This window comes from Balaenoptera physalus (genome assembly GCF_965194825.1).
Source record: "Balaenoptera physalus genome assembly, chromosome: 13".
NCBI classification, from domain to species: domain Eukaryota; kingdom Metazoa; phylum Chordata; class Mammalia; order Artiodactyla; family Balaenopteridae; genus Balaenoptera; species Balaenoptera physalus.
This window is the reverse complement of record NC_138892.1, coordinates 45,679,518-45,700,078: the sequence shown is the minus strand read 5'-3', so window position 1 is coordinate 45,700,078 and position 20,561 is coordinate 45,679,518. Positions and strand designations below refer to the sequence as shown.

The following is a 20,561-nucleotide window of genomic DNA, read 5'->3' as shown; positions in this document are numbered from 1 at the left end:
TATAAGGATTATGAGGTTTAAAATTAATTCAGCTACAATGGTAGTTAAAGATACCTTGCCTACTTTCAAACATGATAATACTTCTGAAATATAATTTTAATAGGGTATCAGATATTCATGTTTGAGTGAAATATGGATGGTAAAGAATTTTTTCTCTATAAGTGAATAACAAGTATTTAAGTTTAATACTAGACATACTGGGGATACTTAAAGATGCTGCAAGTAAGTACTTGCTTTAACAATAAAATATATTTTATCTTCCATTAGGTAAAAACTTTAATGTTAATAAAGTTTTTATTTCTATGTATATATATATATATATATATATATATATATATATATATGCATGAAGCTTAAGCTAAGGCAAGAAGATTAATTTTACTAACACATTATATTAGTTTCACCGATTTTAAATGTTTTCATACTTAAGTAAATCGTAAAAGTAAATATGAAAATGGTTTAATGTTAATTATGTTTATAGTTTATGTTTATAAAATTAATTTTTACAATTTTGGTTATAAAGGCTTTAAAAAGGAATGGAAAGTATGTAAATATACAGGAAGTAATGGATCAGTGGACACTCCAGATGGGTTATCCTGTTATCACCATCTTGGGAAATACAACAGCAGGAAATAGAATAATAATTACCCAGCAACATTTTATTTATGACATCAGTGCTAAAACTAAAGCACATGAACCTCAAAATAACAGGTACAACTCTGTTGTTTATGTGAAAAAATTGCTTTTGTTTTTTTATGTTTCACTTTGCATTTTAACATTTTAAAAATAATTGATAACAGAATTATGAAATGTACTCGAAATATAGTTTTCATTTTTTATTTACATATGGTATTTTCATTTTGAACCCTCTTTTACTCCCATTTCCAGATATTTTAACTATCAAGGTGGCAGCATGCTAAAGTTATTTTGTTTAAGAAGACAGGATTTAAATTATCATGGTCATTTAAAACAATAATGTGTGATTTTGTTTTTTACTTTTCCCTGTAAATGTTTGTTGAATTAAATTTAAGAAAGTTAAAATACTTTGAAGTGGATTAAATGGTATTGAGAAAACTGAGATTTGTAGAATAGACAAGAACAGAAACGAACAATTCAGAAAGACTAGTTAAACAATCAAAAACCCACCACCAGACTAAATAGTGTCTGAGCCAGAGGAACTCAAACTAGATCCATTTAAAATGGTCTAAGTATCAATGCCACTTAGTATCTAAATACATTCTCTTCCCTCACTTTTAGTGTTTAAAAACCATTAACACAACATACATAGAATTTGACTTGTTGTTACTTTAACTTTCATTTGAAATTCTTATTTAATTACTGAAAATTCACCATGTAGTGATTCTTTTCTAGTTCATGTTTTCCCACTCTTTTGTGCTTTATTAAAGCTGAGCCAAGGAAAGATAGCAGTTAAATCATTTCATTTTATTTTTTTCTAAGATATCCGGGTAAGAGGTTGGGAGCAGGACAGGGAGGGATGGAGGTCAAAATTAATAAATAAAATGAGGTGTTGGGATTAGACTGCTCATGCTGTCTGCCATCTGGAATATTAGGAATCTGATTTTATCATCCATCAGTATCTAGGATATATGAAGCACGCATTAAGCTTTCTTCGTTATCTCTAAGAGGAATGAAAATCATACCTAAGTAAGGTAGCTCCAAGGCAGGGTCCAGGTAGAAGTGACTGAGAAATTCATGAATGTTTTCTGGTGACTAAATTGGGAACCCACTTAAGAAAGTATTGTCTTAAATCTCCTGCTCATTATATACACTGCCCTTCAGCAGACTGCCCTTGTAATCTAACGGTTTGCACCTGTGGAATACAGGGTATTATCCTGCCACGCTGTCAGGATGTGACTCTGTCAACCTTCACCCAGCCTGGATTCCTCACAGCTCCCAAACACTGCTTCTGATCAACCACCGCCTGGCCCCAGGTGAAACCTGCTTAGGCATCAACCCTGGCCTTGTCAGGAAGTACATAAAAACTACTTGACTGTGGCAAAGTTAGAGAGACTCAGGCCTTGCCTTTGAGAATGATCATTCTTACACAAGCATCACTGATGCAGAAAAACATAAAGGACATGCAGATGACAGAACAAATTTTGAACAAAAATACTCGGTCAACCTATAATATGAGCCAGATGTATCGGCCGCAAGTCTGACTCTTTAAAGGAAGACCTTCTCCCAGGCTGTATAGGTATATATACCTATACAAAGCTTTTACAGAGCTTTGCTTTTGCTGGAGTTATAAAATCATATGAATGGTTTTGAACGCTGAGAACTTGGCATAGAAAATATTGAGTGAGATAATGCATGGCATTCCATCAGTCTCAAAATTTATTTTATATCTATTTTGAAATAATAAAGTTTGCAGTTGAAATTTTAGTATTCAGTTTTATATTATTGATAATTTAATTCACTATAACATTGTGGTCAAAGCTTCAATACCAATTCTATCTGCCCTTTGTCTGTAACCTTCTTAGATCTTTATCATATACTGCAAATAGTTAATGCAGTAAAACATAGTGCCCATTTATGCCAGGAAACCCATGAATTGTGGATATTTTCTGTGACAGTATAATCATCAATTCTTTGTCTTCAATTTTGTAGAGGACACTAGAATATCACTACAACATGCCTAGAACATTTTTAATGTATATAGTAATCATATTTTTCATATGTGGTAGCTATATTACAGAATAGAAAGGAAAGATCTTTATATAATAATTGCATAAAGTTAGTTGATATGTGAAAGTGAGTAAAATATTTGCTAGCATTTTGGTATTTGGGAAATTGTGAATTTGTTTAGCTTTTTTTCTTTATAAAGTTAATACATTGTAATGTTCAGTAATGTCTCCTATACATATGGAGCTTCTTGGAGTCCTGTGCTACAGAAAATTACATTTATCTCCTTTTGTTTTGGGTCCGATGATAGCAACCACGGAACCATTTTTCATGGCATCTACATTAATGCTTCACTAATATTGGTACCATTTTTTAAAAAGTTTTTTCACTCCAGCTAAAATAAGCACCTACGCTTTTCTACCTTAACATAATCATTAGAATAAACATTGCTTTATTATAAAAATGTGACCTACGATGAAGAGAGGTAGTCCCAGGGACTGTTAAATAAAAAATATCTTGAGGGTCTTTTGAAGTGCATTGTTTTTGTTTTTTTCTTCTTAAAATGAGATGACTAAAATTCAAGTTAACCTTAAGGGGCGGTGGCACAATTTAATTTCACAGGTTCTTTTTTCTAGTTTCTTTTTTAACATAACTCACTGCAGTTTTGGATTTTTTTACAGCACACCACACAGAGCTTTTCACCCACAATGTTTAAGGTCTTCTAGCCTTTTAAGTTGTAATCATAAAGCAACATAATTGCCATGCTTCCTTTGATCTTAATGAAATTGGTGGGAAGATCAAATATGTGTTGTTTGGAAAGTTAAGGAAAATAACTTGTATAGTATTGATAGTATAGCAATTCAGAAATAATAGAAACTTCAGATGTGCTTGGTGATTTGTAATTTTTACTTTGTCTTTGTGACGATGTATAGATTTTGTGTGTGTGTCTCTGTACATGTATGTACATACATATACACACACACACACACACAGAATAGAGGCCAAAAACATTCTTAGGAAAAATATAGAGGGTATTTTAAAAGTTTTACAAAATGCCCCAATGTTTGTATCGCAATACCTTAAAGTTAACTTCTTTTTTTGCATCTGAACATTGCTATACAGTACAGTGTCTGCCATTTAGGAAGTTTCTTGTATGTGGAATTGTCTGTAAGCAACAATGCAGGTATTGATATGAATCCCTCTTTCTTGACTTTAGAGACTTTTGCTAAAACTCAAAATCAAAACATCAATTTTTATTGTAATTTCTAGTTTCATTATTTAGAAGGATACAGTTTAAATAAATGTAAAATTATAAGTATGTTTATATTAGGGGCAAATACTATTTCATAAACATTTTATGATCATGCTACAAAAAAGACACATTTATCCTTGAAGAGTTTTAAACATCTTCAATTTTATATATTTCTGGCCCTTTAACTGATATTTATTTGCCTTCAAAATTTAGTTGCCCCAACTCAATATAGATGATATGTACTAAAAAAATCAATTTCATAAAGTTAATCTCTGTCTTATTATAGACTGATATAGTTCCTTTTATTTTACTTCAGTTCAATCTCATTCAATCCATTTCAACAGCAATTTATGGAAGCATTTCATTTCCAGGCTTTTGAAAGATCTTAGGTACACAAAAATGAGTTCATAGTTTAATTCGAGAATCAGATGCAGAGTCAGGCATTGTTGTCTCTTACCTAATAATTTCAGTTAATCATAAAGATTCATTATTTTTAGAGAACAGCTATATATATTTATATATAAATTTATTATATAAATTCTCTGTATCTTCCTAACAGTAAATCCATTATTAAATACTTGTAGCATATTCTTGGTATCATGTTATGACCTTGGGGATATTTGTTAAAGAGTGTACATGGGTTGGCGTTCACCAATGTCTACCTTACAAACAATACCTGTTCCGCTACAATAGGTTGTTTATTTCCTGACCAATTGTCCGGAGTCCATTCAGTATAGCAGCATGTCTCCACATAGTTGGCACTCAGAAATGTTTGTCTGATTAAGTATAGCATATACTTTTAAAATTTAGAATCTTAAACATATTAACTTTCTATGTTGGAGATAGCAGTTGGTATAATACTAGGAATTTCTTCCAGTCTTCCATTTGGATTTTTGCTATTACTAAATTCTGATTATTGTGAATGGGAGACGTGAAATGATAAAATAATAATCAAATTCCATATGACCGATTTGGAGATGTCCTCCCCCCATCAAAAGACGTATTCATTCTATTTTTAGTTACATAGCCCCAAACATGTTCCCTGAAAAATTCTCAATTCTCCATAAACTCCCATAGTTACTGAGCTCATAGAGTATTCTTATAGTTTTCAGGTCAGAAATATTTTTCTCGTACTGCATATTGTTGACTATCCCTGTTGCTAATGGTGCAATGATTGGTTAACATAACCTGGCTATATTTTAGGGGAACAAAATGTAGTCATTGGATTTTATTGTAAGACTATCCAGTTTATCTCCGGTTGCTTATTTGAGGTTAAATTGATATTACTTCATGTACAAGTTTAGGCCTAAATTTTTATCCTATAAAAAGTCATGTTCTAAAAAACGCTTGTCTTTAATAGCTGAGACTCATGACTGATCCCTGCACACTGGTGGTTGATTTCACACATCAACTTGGAAATTCCATTTCAGAAAACAAAGCATTGTGTCCCACGGTGTTCTTTGTATTGATCTGGATTTTAGGGGGATCTGATCAGCTTTGCTTTTTGCCCCTACTTTGCTGAATAACTTTATGTGTGCTGTATTATCCTTTCTATAAAATCTGACAAAGGTGTTTTTTAATAATAGTTAAACAAGTAAATGAGGAGAATGTTGAAATGTAAATGCACGAAACCACTGGAACGGGCATTAATCTAATGCAGAATCAAGTAGAAAGGAGTTATTTTAAGACTTTACTCAATATATAGTGCAGCTCAGATTTATAGATTTTAGCTACTTTTTATCCCTCATGTAAAATGCAAATCTTTTTCCCCAAGATAAATTGTTTTGTTGGTAGTCCACCTTTTGTGTTGAAATTAAAACTCTTAGAGGCCAAGTCTGCTTAGCAACATTGAATGAGTGAATTCATCTTCTTGGCCTATTCCTTACATTTATGACTGGGGAATTTAAAAAATTCTCCTAAAGAGAATTAAAAAAATCACATAGGAAGTGCATAGGAAATGTTGTTTGTTTGTTATAACCATTTTTATTCTTAAAAGTTTCTCTTTTATTTTGCAGTTACCTGTGGCAGATCCCATTAACTATTGTGGTAGGAAATAGAAGCCATGTGTCTTCAGAAGCAATTATTTGGGTGTCTAACAAATCAGGTAAAAAATATATTCTCCCCTGAGAATTTGGTTTCAGATAATTGTTTAGCAACTTAACCTCTTGTATCAGCTGTTATAAAAATGTGAATAAAGACAAATTAGAGAGAGAATATAGAGGAATTACCTCTATAAATTTAAGTATAATATAGTATAGTTTCTACATAGTCTAATTTCAGTCCGCTGATATAATTATTAAATTTATTTGTGTCTCTGATGGTAAAGAGAAAATTTAAGTCTAAGTACTTGTAGTACTAATCTTAACTGCTTTAAACTGTACCATTTTATAATCCTGAATGTAATAGAATTACAATCGTAACTCCCAATAGAACAGTATGCCAGATACTGAAACACAGGCCACATTTTTTAATTCCATTTTCCAGCTATCTTCTCTTTACCAGACTGGCTCTTTAAAGAATGGGTGAGGCAATATTCTCTGTAGCATTAGATACTTATAGGGCCAGAAGGGAGAGGCTTGCTAGGTCATGAAACCATCCCTTAGGTAGGGTCAACTCTCAAGGAGCAGAGAAAGATGATATTCTATTCTATTTCTAAATATCTTCAAATAAGATAGTTACCTATTTCAGTTCACTGTCAGAAAGCTATTTCTTGAATCCAATCTAAATGCTTCATACTAGAGTGTGAAACAGGTCTCTTTTATTTCTGTTTTCCATTGAATTGAAGAAAAAGCCAATTATCATCTTTTATATAACATTTAATTTAGATTTAAATGGTCAAGCATGCCCACATTTTGTTTTTCTTACTCCTTTCTCACATTCTGCTACTTTATGTTTTCTTGCTATTTTGTAAGCATAATTTAAACAACCACAAATCTGTTTTTGAAGTAAGGTGAAGTATAAATAAACAGCAAAAATATTGTTTCTTCTCCTCAGTCTTGCTCCTATTAGGGAGATGTAAGTGCTTAAAATACATACACACATACATATAAGAAAAAGGTCTCACAGCAGAATCTAATCTGCTTACCAGAAATATAAACACTTGTTTTGCCAGTTGAATTTTTATTCAGATTTTCATGTTGTTGTATTTTTAACACATCATCACATATTATGAAAATATGTGCTTTCATTTATATACATTGTGTGTGAAACATTCATATGTAATGTAGTGATGCATTGAAATGCTTACTTTAAAATGTATTGGTGTTTCTCCTTTAAATTGCATACTATAATCTATTCTTTTCATTTCTTCAAATTAGTTTTTATACCATGATTCTGAATTCACACTTACTCTACTGTCTTTATACTTCTCTTTATCTTCATGTAGTTGTTTTATTTATCTACATAATTTATTATGAAATGATGAGTGAAAGCAGTGAGCTTCTATCATAATGATTCAGCTATTAGAATGAAGTCATTGCTCCATAGGATTGCTAGGAACACGAAATAGAACAGTTTTCAGAAATAAAACATTTCTCACTGGAAGGAAGAATGAAAATGGGAACTTAGAAGAGTGCAAAGACACTGATCAAATGTCAGGATCAGCCCCAACTTTCACTTTTAGGCAATGCAGGGATTCAGGGCAAGTCTGATTCTTCTTGAATACTTTTCCCAGGTCCATTTCCTCTATAACTCCCTGGTTATGTCTATGCTGTTATTCATGGTACCCGCTTATTCCACACAGAGTATCTAGAATAGTATCATGGCTTTTCTTTTTTTTCTTTGTTTTTATTGAAGTTTGGTTGATTTACAACATTATATCAGTTCCGGGTGTACAGCATAGTGAAACAGATTATACTCCACTTTAGGTTATTACTATCATGGCTTTTCTTGACCAATGACAACAGGTTGTATTTGAGAGGTTGCTTTTATTTACAGTCTTTTATTATTAATCAGGAATAATAGCAACATGATATTTCAAACCGTATGTTTGCCTAAAACGTCCCCTATGGTAATACATTTAGGTGTTATACCCAGCTGCATAGTTTGTGTGGTGTGTAACTCTGGGAGATGATATTTACGTGGACTGTGATATTACTTGCACGCTCCCTCACCCCAAAGTTGTGTAGTGTGCAACCTGCAGAGTGTAATGTGTCATATTTCATTAAATCATAGCAGAGTCTTCTGGTTGATAAACATTATCTTAGTCGAAATGTTAAGGCTTTTGCATGGAATGTTCATACCGAGTAGATGTTTCTTGAAAACTTTATGAATACATAAATCTGGAATAATTTTCTAAGTGGGACCTAAAAGAAAGGCAACCTTTCTATTTTCCCTGTTTAGTCTCGTTCTAAATATATTTAGTTCTGTCTCAAACTCCTTCATTCTGATGACAGACAAAGAGAAAACTGACACCAGACAAGGATTAGGAAAAATAAAAGATTGTTAAATTTGTCTCCTTTTAGATCCCCTTTTTTTCAAAATATAGTCAACTAATAGTAATGAAAAATGTTTCTTCACAGAAACAGTAAGAAAATATTCTGATCAATTCTTATCAACATATATAAAAAATTCCACCTTTTAATTATAACAATCAGATCAATGATTTTATAATTTTTCATTATCAGTAATATCAATTTGATGTCACATGATACTAAGGTCAAGTCATTGGTGAACAATATAAAGTATGAATTTTATTTGAATCAATAAATGCCCTTGACACTTCAATTTTTTGTGGTGTCAGATGATTATCTAATTCATTCCAAGTTGAGGCACAGGTAATTTTAGTCTAAAAATTGTTTTAAAACAAATTTTTAAATTATTGAAAGTAGGTAAAAGGATTTGTCTCTTTTGTTTTTACTATGAAACTGCTGAGAATGCAGACATTCATATATGTAGTAGCCTGCATGTTGACTGGCTATTAATTAAGGTGCAATGGAAGGGAATAAATTTAATGCCAAATGTTAGGAAAAGAGAGGACTTTCAAGATGGCAGAGGAGTAAGACGTGGAGATCACCTTCCTACCCACAAATATATCAGAAATACATCTACATGTGGAACAACTCCTACAGAACACCTACTGAATGCTGGCAGAAGACCTCAGACTTCCCAAAAGGCAAGAAACTCCCCACATACCTGGGTAGGGCAAAAGAAAAAAGGAAAAACAGAGACAAAAGAATAAGGACAGGACCTGCACCTCGGGCAGGGAGCTGGGAAGGAGGAAATGTTTCCACACACTAGGAAGCCCCTTCACTGGCAGAGACCGGTGGGGGGGGGGTGAGCTTCAGAGCCACGGAGGAGAGTGCAGCAATGGGGTGCGGAGGGCAAAGTGGAGAGATTCTAGCACAGAGGATCGGTGCCGACCAGCACTTAACAGCCTGAGAGGCTTGTCTGCTCACCCGCCAGGGCGGGCGGGGGCTGGGAGCTGAGGCTCGGGCTTCGGAGGTCGGATCCCAGGGAGAGGACTGGGGTTGGCGGCGTGAACACAGCCTGAAGGGGGCTAGTGCGCCACAGCTAGCCGGGAGGGAGTCCGGGAAAAGGTCTGGAGCTGCCTAAGAGGCAAGAGACCATTGTTTCAGGGTGCGTGAGGAGAGGGGATTCAGAGCACCGCCTAAATGAGCTCCAGAGATGGGTGTGAGCCACGGCTATCAGCACGGACACCAGAAATGGGCATGAGACGCTAAGGCTGCTGCTGCAGGCACCAAGAAGCCTGTGTGCAAGCACAGGTCACTATCCACACCGCCCCTCCCAGTAGACTGTGCAGCCCTCCACTGCCAGGGTCCCGTGATCCAGGGACAACTTCCCCGGGAGAACACATGGCACGCCTCAGGCTGTTGCAACGTCATGCCGGCCTCTGCCACCACAGGCTCGCCCCGCATTCCGTACCCTGCCCTCCCCCCGGCCTGAGTGAGCCAGAGCCCCCTAATCAGCTGCTCCTTTAACGCCGTCCTCTCTGGGTGGGGAAAAGATGCCTTCAGGCAACCTACATGCAGAGGTGGGGCCAAATCCAAAGCTGAACCCCAGGAGCTGTACAAACAAAGAAGAGAAAGGGAAATCTCTCCCAGCAGCCTCAGGAGCAGCGGATTAAAACTCCACAATCAACTTGATGTACCCGGCATCTGTGGAATACCTGAATAGACAATGAATCATCCCAAAATTGAGGCGGTGGACTTTGGGAGCAACTGTAGACTTGAGGTTTGCTTTCTGCATCTAATTTGTTTCTGGTTTTATGTTTAACTTAGTTTAGTATTTAGAGTTTATTATCATTGGTAGACTTGTTTATTGACTGGCTTGCTCTCTTCCTTTTGCTTTTAATATATATATATATTTTTTCCTTTTTCTCTTTTTGTGAGTGTGTATGTGTGTGCTTCTCTGTGTGATTTTGTCTGAATAGCTTTGCTTTTACCATTTGTCCTAGGATTCTATCTGTCCTTCTTTTCTTTTTCTTTTTTAGTATAGTTCTTTGCCCTTGTTATCATTGGTGGATTTGTTTATTGGTTTTGTTGCTTTCTTCTTTCTTTTTTTCTTTTGTTTTTTATTTTTTATTTTTAATAATATATATATTTTTTATTTTAATAACTTCTATTTTATATATATGTATATTTTTTCTTTCTTTCTTTTTTTTTCTCCCTTTTCTTCTGAGCTGTGTGGCTGACAGGGTCTTGGTGCTCCAGCCGGGTGTCAGGCCTGAGCCTCTTAGGTGGGAGAGCCGAGTTCAAGACATTGGTCCACCAGACACCTCCCAGCCCCATGTAATATCAAACGGCGAAACCTCTCCCAGAGATCTCCATCTCAATGCTAAAACCCAGCTCCACTCAATGACCAGCAAGCTACAGTGCTGGACACCCTATGCCAAACAACTAGGAAGACAGGAACACAACCCCGCTCATTAGCAGAGAGGCTGCCTAAAATCATAAGTTCACAGACACTGCAAAACATACCACTGGACGCAGCACTGCCCACCAGAAAGACAAGATCCAGCCTCATCCACCAGAACACAGTCACCAGTCCCCTCCACCAGGAAGCCTACACAACCCATTGAACCAACCTTACCCACTGGGGACAGACACCAAAAACAATGGGAAGTACGAACCTGCAGCCTGTGAAAGGAGACCCCCAAAACAGTAAGTTAAACAAAATGAGAAGACAGAGAAATACACAGCAGATGAAGGAGCAAGGTAAAAACCCACCAGACCTAACAAATGAAGAGGAAATGGGCAGTCTACCTGAAAAAGAATTCAGAGTAATGATAGGAAAGATGATCCAAAATCTTGGAAATAGAATGGAGAAAATACAAGAAATATTTAACAAGGACCTAGAAGAACTAAAGAGCAAACAAACAACGATGAACAGCACAATAAATGAAATTTAAAATTCTCTAGAAGGAATCAATAGCAAAATAACTGAGGCAGAAGAACGGATAAGTGACCTGGAGTTAAAATAGTGGAAATAACTACCGCAGAGCAGAATAAAGAAAAAAGAATGAAAAGAATGGAGGACAGTCTCAGAGAGATCTGGGACAACATTAAACACACCAACATTTGAATTATAGGTGTCCCAGAAGAAGAAGAGAAAAAGAAAGGGACTGAGAAAATATTTGAAGAAATTATAGTTGAAAACTTCCCTAATATGGGAAACAAAATAGTCAGTCAAGTCCAGGAAGCGCAGAGAGTCCCAAAGAGGGTAAATCCAAGGAGAAACAAGCCAAGACACATATTAATCAAGCTACCAAAAATTAAATACAAAGAAAAAATATTAAAAGTAGCAAGGGAAAAACAACAAATAACATACAAGGGAATCCGCATAAGGTTAACAGCTGATTTCTCAGCAGAAGCTCTGCAAGCCAGAAGGGAGTGGCAGGTCATATTTAAGGTGATGAAAGGGAAAAGCCTACAACCAAGATTCCTCTACCCAGCAAGGATCTCATTCAGATTCGACAGAGAAATTAAAACCTTTAAAGACAAGCAAAACCTAAGAGAATTCAGCACCACCAAACCAGTTTACAACAAATGCTAAAGGAACTTCTCTAGGCAGGAAACACAAGAGAAGGAAAAGACCTACAATAACAAACACAAAACAACTGAGAAATGGTAATAGGAACATACATATTGATAATTACCTTAAATGTAAATGGATTAAATGCTCCATCCAAAAGATGTAAACTGGCTGAATGGATACAAAAACAAGACCCGTATATATGCTGTCTATAAGAGACCCACTTCAGATCTAGGGACGCATACAGACTGACAGTGAGGGGATAGAAAAAGATATTCCATGCAAATGGAAATCAAAAGAAAGCTGGAGTAGCAATTCTCATATGAGACAGAATAGACTTTAAAGTAAAGACTATTACAAGAGACAAAGAAGAACACTACATAATGATCAAGCGATCAATCCAAGAAGCAGATATAACAATTGTAAATATTTATGCACCCAACATAGGAGCACCTCAATACATAACGCAAATGCTAACAGCCATAAAAAAGGAAATTGACAGTAACACAATAATAGTAGGGGACTTTATCACCACACTTTTACCAATGGACAGATCATCCAAAATGAAAATAAATAAGGAAACACAAGCTTTAAATGACACATTAAACAAGATGGACTTAATTGATATTTATAGGATATTCCATCCAAAAACAACAGAATACACTTTCTTCTCAAGTGCTCATAGAACATTCTGCAGGATAGATAATATCCTGGGTCACAAATCAAGCCATGGTAAATTTAAGAAAACTGAAATCGTATCAAGTATCTTTTCCGACCACAATGCTATGAGATTAGATATCAATTACAGGAAAAATCTGTAAAAAATACAAACACATGGAGGCTAAAGAATACACTACTAAATAACCAAGAGATCACTGAAGAAATAAAGAGGAAATCAAAAAATAACTAGAAAAAAATGACAATGAAAATACAGTGATCCAAAACCTGTGGAATCAGGTTTTGGATCATTGTGCCACAAAAGCAGTTCTAAGAGGGAAGTTTATAGCTATAAAATCCTACCTCAAGAAACAAGAAACATCTCAAACAAACAACGTAACCTTACACCTAAAGCAATTAGAGAAAGAAGAACAAAAAATGCCAAAGTTAGCAGAAGGAAAGAAATCATAAAATCAGAGCAGAAATAAATGAAAAAGAAATGAAGGAAACAATAGCAAAGATCAATAAAACTAAAAGCTGGTTCCTTGGGAAGTTAAACAAAATTGATAAACCATTAGCCAGAGTCATCAAGAAAAAAACGGAGAAGACACAAATCAATAGAATTGAAAATGAAAAAGGAGAAGTAACAACTGACACTGCAGAAATACAAAGTATCAAGAGGGATTACTACAGGCAACTCTATGCCAATAAAATGGACAACCTGGAAGAAATGGACAAATTCTTAGAAAAGCACAACCTTCTTAGACTGAACCAGGAAGAAATAGAAAATATAAACAGACCAATCACAAGCACTGAAATTGAGAATGTGATTAAAAATCTTCGAACAAACAAAAGCCTAGGACCAGATGGCTTCACAGGCAAATTCTTTCAAACATTTAGAGAAGAGCTAACACCTATCCTTCTCAAACACTTCCAAAGTATAGCCGAGGGAGGAACACTCCCAAACTCATTCTACGAGGCCACCATCACCCTGATATCAAAACCAGGCAAACATGTCACAAAAAAAGAAGACCACAGGCTAATATCACTGATGAACATAGGTGCAAAAATCCTCAACAAGATACTAGCAAACAGAATCCAACAGCACATTAAAAGGATCATACACCATGATCAAGTGGGGTTTATCCCAGGAATGCAAAGATTCTTCAGTGTATGCAATCAGCCAATGTGATACACCATAGTAACAAATTAAAGGAGAAAAACCATATGATCATCTCAATAGATGCAGAAAAAGCTTTCAACAAAATTCAACACCCATTTATGATATAACCCTCCAGAAAGTAGGCATAGAGGGAACTTACCTCAACATAATAAAGGCTATATATGACAAACCCACAGCCAACATTGTTCTCAATGGTGAAAAACTGAAACGATTTCCACTAAGATCAGGAACAAGACAAGGTTGCCCACTCTCACCACTATTATTCAACATAGCTTTGGAAGTTTTAGCCACAGCAATCAGAAACAAAAAAGAAATAAAAAGAATCCAAATCGAAAAGAAGTAAAGCTGTCACTGTTTGCAGATGACATGATACTATACATAGAGAATCCTAAAGATGGTATCAGAAAACTACTAGAGCTAATCAATGAATTTGGTAAAGTAGCAGGATACAAAATTAATGCACAGAAATCTCTTGCATTCCTATACAGTAATGATGAAAAATCTGAAAGAGAAATTAAGGAAATATCCTATTTACCCTTCAAGAAAAAGAATAAAATACCTAGGAGTAAACCCACCCAAGGAGACAAAAGACCTGTATGCAGAAAACTATAAGACACTGATGAAAGAAATTAAAGATGATACAAACAGATGGAGAGATATACCATGTTCTTGGATTGGAAGAGTCAACATTGTGAAAATGACTATACTATCCAAAGCAATTTACAGATTCAATGCAATCCCTATCAAACTACCAATGGCATTTTTCACAACTAGAACAAAAAATTTCACAATTTGTATGGAAACACAAAAGACCCCCAATAACCAAAGCAATCTTTAGAAAGAAAAACGGAGCTAGAGGAACCAGGCTTCTAGACTTCAGACTACACTGAAATGCTACAGCAATCAAGACCGTATGGTACTGGCACAAAAACAGAAATATAGATCAATGGAACATGACAGAAAGCCCAGAGATAAACCCATGCACATATGGTCACTTTATCTTTGATAAAGGAGGCAAGAATATACAATGGAGAAAAGACAGCCTGTTCAATAAGTGGTGCTGGAAAAACTGGACAGCTACATGTAAAAGAATGAAATTAGAACACTTCCTAACACCATACACAAAAATAAATTCAAAATGGATTAAAGACCTAAATGTAAGGCCAGGCGCTATAAAACTCTTAGATGAAAACATAGGCAGAACACTCTATGACATAAGTCACAGGAAGACCCTTTTTGACCCACCTCCTATAGAAATGGAAATAAAAATAAAAATAAACAAATGGGACCTAATGAAACTTGAAAGCTTTTGCACAGCAAAGGAAACCATGAACAAGATGAAAAGACAACCCTCAGAATGGGAGAGAATATTTGCAAATGAAGCAACTGACAAAGGATTAATCTCCAAAATGTACAAGCAGCTCATGCAGCTCAATATCAAAAAACAAACAACCCAGTCCAAAAATGGGCAGAAGATCTAAATAGACATGTCTCCAAAGAAGATATACAGATTTCCAACAAACACATGAAAAGATGCCCAACATCACAAATCATTAGAGAAATGTAAATCTAAACTGCAATGAAGTATCACCTCACACCAGTCAGAATGGCCGTCATCAAAAAATCTACAAAGAATAAATGCTGGAGAGGGTGTGACGAAAAGGGAACCCTCTTGCACTGTTGGTGGGAATGTAAATTGATACAGCCACTATGGAGAACAGTATGGAGGTTCCTTAAAAAATTAAAAATAGAAGTACCATATGACCCAGCAATCCCACTACTGGGCATATACCCAGAGAGAACCATAATTCAAAAAGAGTCATGTACCACAATGTTCATTGCAGCACTATTTACAATAGCCAGGACATGGAAGCAACCTAAGTGTCCATTGACAGAGCAATGGATAAAGATGTGGCACATATATACAATGGAATATTACTCAGCCATAAAAAGAAACGTAATTGAGTTATTTGTAGTGAAGTGGATGGACCTAGAGTCTGTCATACATAGTGAAGTAAGTCAGAATGAGAAAAATAATACCGTATGCTAACACATATATATGGAATCTAAAGAAAAAATGGTTCTGAAGAATTTAGGGGCAGGACAGGGATAAATAAGCAGATGTAGAGAATGGACTTGAGGACACGGGGAGGGGGAAGGGTAAGCTGGGACGAAGTGAGAGAGTGGCATGGACATATATACACTACCAAATGTAAAATAGATAGCTAATGGGAAGCAGCCGCATAGCACAGGAAGATCAGCTCGGTGCTTTGTGACCACCTAGAGGGGTGGGATAGGGAGGGTGAGAGGGAGACGCCCCAGGGAGGAGATTTGGGGATATATGTATACGTATAGCTGATTTACTTTGTTATACAGCAGAAACTAACACACCTTTGTAAAGTAAATATACTGCAATAAAGATGTTAAAAAAAATGTTAGGAAAGAAAAGACTTAAAATAAAAGGGAAATTGATGCTGCAAATTCGAAGTAAACATTAAAAACGGCATAATGGTATAACGCTTTCCTTAAATATTGGCTCATATGAAAGTTACAAGCCGTTAAAGAGAGCATTCTTTTTAGTTCCCTCTTTACAAATGAGAAAATTAAGGCTTGAGAAATAACTTGCCAGAAGTGTCTTAGGAGCTTGATTTTCTTTTCTAAGTTTATTTACAACACACACACACACACACACACACACACACACACACACACACAAGATTTTAATACTTTGGTAGGTTACTTTGCAGATCTGTCAGTTTTGACACTTTGCCACTGGATACACAGGAATCGTTCTCTATAATCTCTACAGAGCATTATCTAATTTGATTCTTCCAAGAGTCCAGTGAGAAAACTAGTATGTGTTATTATACCTGAATTTGTTTCACACTGTTACCCTTGTTACCCTGGTTCACTTTTTTATTTGTTTTAAATTCTGATTGTTCTGCAACCAGCCAACATTGAGTAGAAAGATCTGATATCCTTTCTCTTTTTATTCCAAAAGGAAGGATAAAATATAAAGATATAAAATACTATAAAATGACAACTACTTTGTGCCTTAATATAATCTAAGTCTTGTGCCATTTTAGATATATTCTAAATATAAATTTTAATTGTTATTACGAACACTTGAAATATAACTTCCATACTTTTTATTATGGTACTCATCACATACTGTACCTCATTAGGCTATTGAAAAAGATCTCTTTAAAATTCATTGCTTGCCGTTAGTTAATTTGAAGAACATTTTAGAGATATAATTAAGTAGAAAGAAAAAGGTATTTAAAAATCTATTAGAAAACCTTTCAGGGAATCATTTCTCCAAAGATTTCATTTATAACAAAGGTGTAAAAATATTCATGAACAGTAATAACCTTCAGGTTTTAGTTATTAATTTAATAATAGAATACTGAAAAACAATAGATGCCTGCCTTTTTCTTCTCAGACTACACAGATGGTATAGGGATTGTTTTCCTATTTTAGTTGGTCTCTATTCTACCTATACATTGTTGAATTCAAAAGTTCAAAAAACTAGAACCAAGTGCATCACATGAAGTTAAGTTATGCCATCTATCTAAAATGTCAGGAGGAAGTAACTTTAAAAAACAGATTTAATATCATAGAAATCGATGCCCATTTCAAAATTGTAAAATGTTTAATCATGTGTTCATATATTAAACCCAATCCTTTAATATTGTAATTTCTTTAAATAATAATCACTTCTTAAACTTGTTCTTAACCTACGTGAATTCAATAACAATTTAAATATGTTTTGCTATAAAAATCTTATTCCTGAAGACAGAGTTAGGGTTGCTCAAGAGAAACAATATCCTCAATATTTCAATCAATTTTTCTTCAGTGAATTCAGACATGATTAACTAAAATCTCTCTTTATGAGGAGTTGTTTTTTAAATGCCATTTTTTAGATTATTGTTTTTTATTTTTACATCTGTAAAATTGGGTGACATTCATTCTAAAGCTTCTCAGAAATTGTGTGGATAAACACATTAAATTTTTTAAAAACCTGCAGATATAAAGTATCAGAAACTTGGGAAGCTATAAATATTTTAGAGCAATATCTGACAGATTTATTTTCCTAACTACCACAGATTAAGCTGGGTAAAATTTCAAACTAAAAAAACTATCCCTTTCTGCCATTGAATCATAGAATTAGAAAGGGCCTTAAATGCCATTACTTGGCCTTTAGGTTATAAGTTCTACTGAGGACAAAAGACGATCAGTGGCGTAAGTTCAAACATTTATATATAGGAAAATTTTACAAGAAGTTTTCGTACTCCTTTTATAATTCTTGTTTCCCAAGTTATTTCCCCCTTTTTCAAATTAATATAAGAATATGAAAATGTATACAGTATCATATACAATAAAAATGTTATACCATCTTGTATCAACAGAGTATGCGTGGTAAAAAGGGCACGGAAGTCAGGATACCTGAGGTGCATCATCTCAGACAATTCAATTAACCTGTCTGAGCCTCATTTCTTTATCTGTTCTAACACATACTGTTAATAAAGGTGTCAAGAAGTTGAAGTGCTCTTTGAAACATTAAAGATTAGATTTTTATGTTTAGTATACATTTATGTTTAAGTATTTTTTACTATATTTCTGAAAGTTGATAATATGTAACATGCGTTGGTTACATTAGCCCACCCCATTCTAGACGTGAACAATTAATGATCTTTAACATTCATTCATTATTTTTTGTGGTATAACCTCTTCTTGTATGGTTTTTACTTAAGAGAAAGTACTCTGTAAATTCAGCGCTTAAGAAAAGTAAAAATAAAATTTGTTTTGTTGTCTGATGTGTAAAAACCTGGATAATAGAGTGAGAATTAGAGGTTGTGCCTCTTACTCAGAACTGACATGAATGGTTTCCATGATGCATTTTGTGGTTTTGAGTCACTGTGGAAATTAGATAGATGTGTGTGTGTGTATGTGTGTGTGTGTGTGTGTGTGTGTGTGTGTGTGTGTATAAAATATGAATTTTAAGTAAACTTCATACATTATGCAACTTCTATGAACCATGAGTCCTGAGGGCAGCAGCAACAAAATAATTAGAATTGTAAACTATGGTTCTGGGAAGTCAATAAAGGCTGCCAGTAAAAGTGAATGAGTTCTCTATCTGTATCATATTTGAAGGGGTTAAATATGTAAGTTATAAGATTGCTTTTACTGGCTTCCTTTAATTGAATTAACCAGTGAATATAATCAAGTTACCATTTGCCAAAATGATTCCAATAAGCAGAATTTATTATCTTTGTTCTAATTATATGTAGAAATATTAGTCTTAAATAAATGAGGTTCCTTTTTCCAACATTATTGATGATGCTGTAAAGTCTGTTATTTATTAGCACATCCAAGAAAGCACAAGGAAAAGGGTAAGAAATAACAGTGACTTTCAAATAAATGAGCCCTATTATTTGAATTGCTGAATAAAATAAGTAGAATGTGCACCTGAAGCCTTTTCCACAGATACATATACAATGTAACTGGCAGCCACATGAATACAGTAGTAGATTTCTTGGTTACATTTATCTTGAGAAAGAAAATTATATATACATAACAGGGTTTTATCAAGAGTAATAATGAGTAAGCTACTAAAGGTTTTCTAGCAAATTCTAGCTATAGTGATTAATTGACTAAAGAGTAGATTTCAATTAGGTATTTAGGATGGTGTCCTCTTTTAATTATTGGTACTGTGATATCTGGTATTAAGAAAACATACTTCATTCTATTTTAACACTTAAAATTGCAAATTTCTCTTACCCCCTAAAATGCTGTTTTCAGAACACCACAGAATAACTTCTTTGGACAAAGGAAGCTGGTTACTGGGGAACATCAATCAAACTGGCTATTTTAGAGTCAACTATGATTTAAGGAATTGGAGATTATTAATTGATCAATTAATCAGGAACCATGAGGTAAACTGGATTTACTCATCAAAGATCTGTTTTGACATATGAACATCTGCCATTTTAATCCTAAGTGATTCCATTTTTTTTTTTTTTTTTGGTTGACCTCATAGGTTCTCTCTGTCAGTAACCGAGCAGGTTTGATCGACGATGCCTTCAGCCTAGCCAGGTATGTTTTCCTGTGGCTCTCCACAATAATACTAATGCCCTTAAGACTTCCTCTATTAAGCTAAATAGTGTATATGTTTTGAATAAGAAATCTTTTAAAAATAATTTCTGTCTCACACCCTTTGTGTTTGGATATGAATTATAATCAGTGTCCCAAACTCTTGGTCAATAGTAGCCATGGGGTATTTCTGAGTCAGGAGAAGCTTGATCAATTTTCGCCACAAGTTCAATTTAACACTCAAGATTAATACTCTCTTTACAATTTCATTAATGAACTCTACAAAATGACCATTGTGCCGTATTTAATTTTTGATGTAAAGTACCTTGAAGCATCAGCATTTTTTTTTCATGACATATACTAGTATATCTTTTTTTTAATGTATTTTTGAATGTGATTCATTGTGAAAATCTTGCACTGCAAGACAGAAATAAATATTCTACTGGGTAAAGCTGTTCTGGACAAAATATATATCAATCTTGTAGCAGAAGTTATAGTACTAGTTATAGTAATATTTGTGTTATTTTCATAGTTAGATTTATAATGTTAAAAATCAGTTATTCTTTTGAATAGTCATTAAATAGCTATTCCTTTGAAGTAATGTTGATCGTAAACCCAAGCTATTTTACTCAATTTTGAGGCTAAATAGTAAAAGAACTCAGTCCTTTTAATATTTTGTATTGTTCACATCAAGTATAGTTTTAATTTTAATAATCTGATATTATGGGACAAAAATTTAGA

At 34.4% G+C, this 20,561-nt stretch overlaps 1 protein-coding gene across 2 annotated transcripts in view; it reads left to right on the top strand.

Moving 5' to 3' along the window:
• TRHDE (thyrotropin releasing hormone degrading enzyme) overlaps positions 1 to 20,561 on the top strand; it is a 394,213-nt gene that overhangs the window by 298,551 nt on the left and 75,101 nt on the right. For both annotated transcript variants that reach the window (XM_082418907.1, XM_082418908.1), the window contains exons 9-12: positions 524 to 711; positions 5,911 to 5,999; positions 19,530 to 19,663; positions 19,768 to 19,823. In XM_082418907.1, the coding sequence (XP_082275033.1) occupies positions 524 to 711; positions 5,911 to 5,999; positions 19,530 to 19,663; positions 19,768 to 19,823 (467 nt within the window). The remainder of the gene's footprint in view (positions 1 to 523; positions 712 to 5,910; positions 6,000 to 19,529; positions 19,664 to 19,767; positions 19,824 to 20,561) is intronic.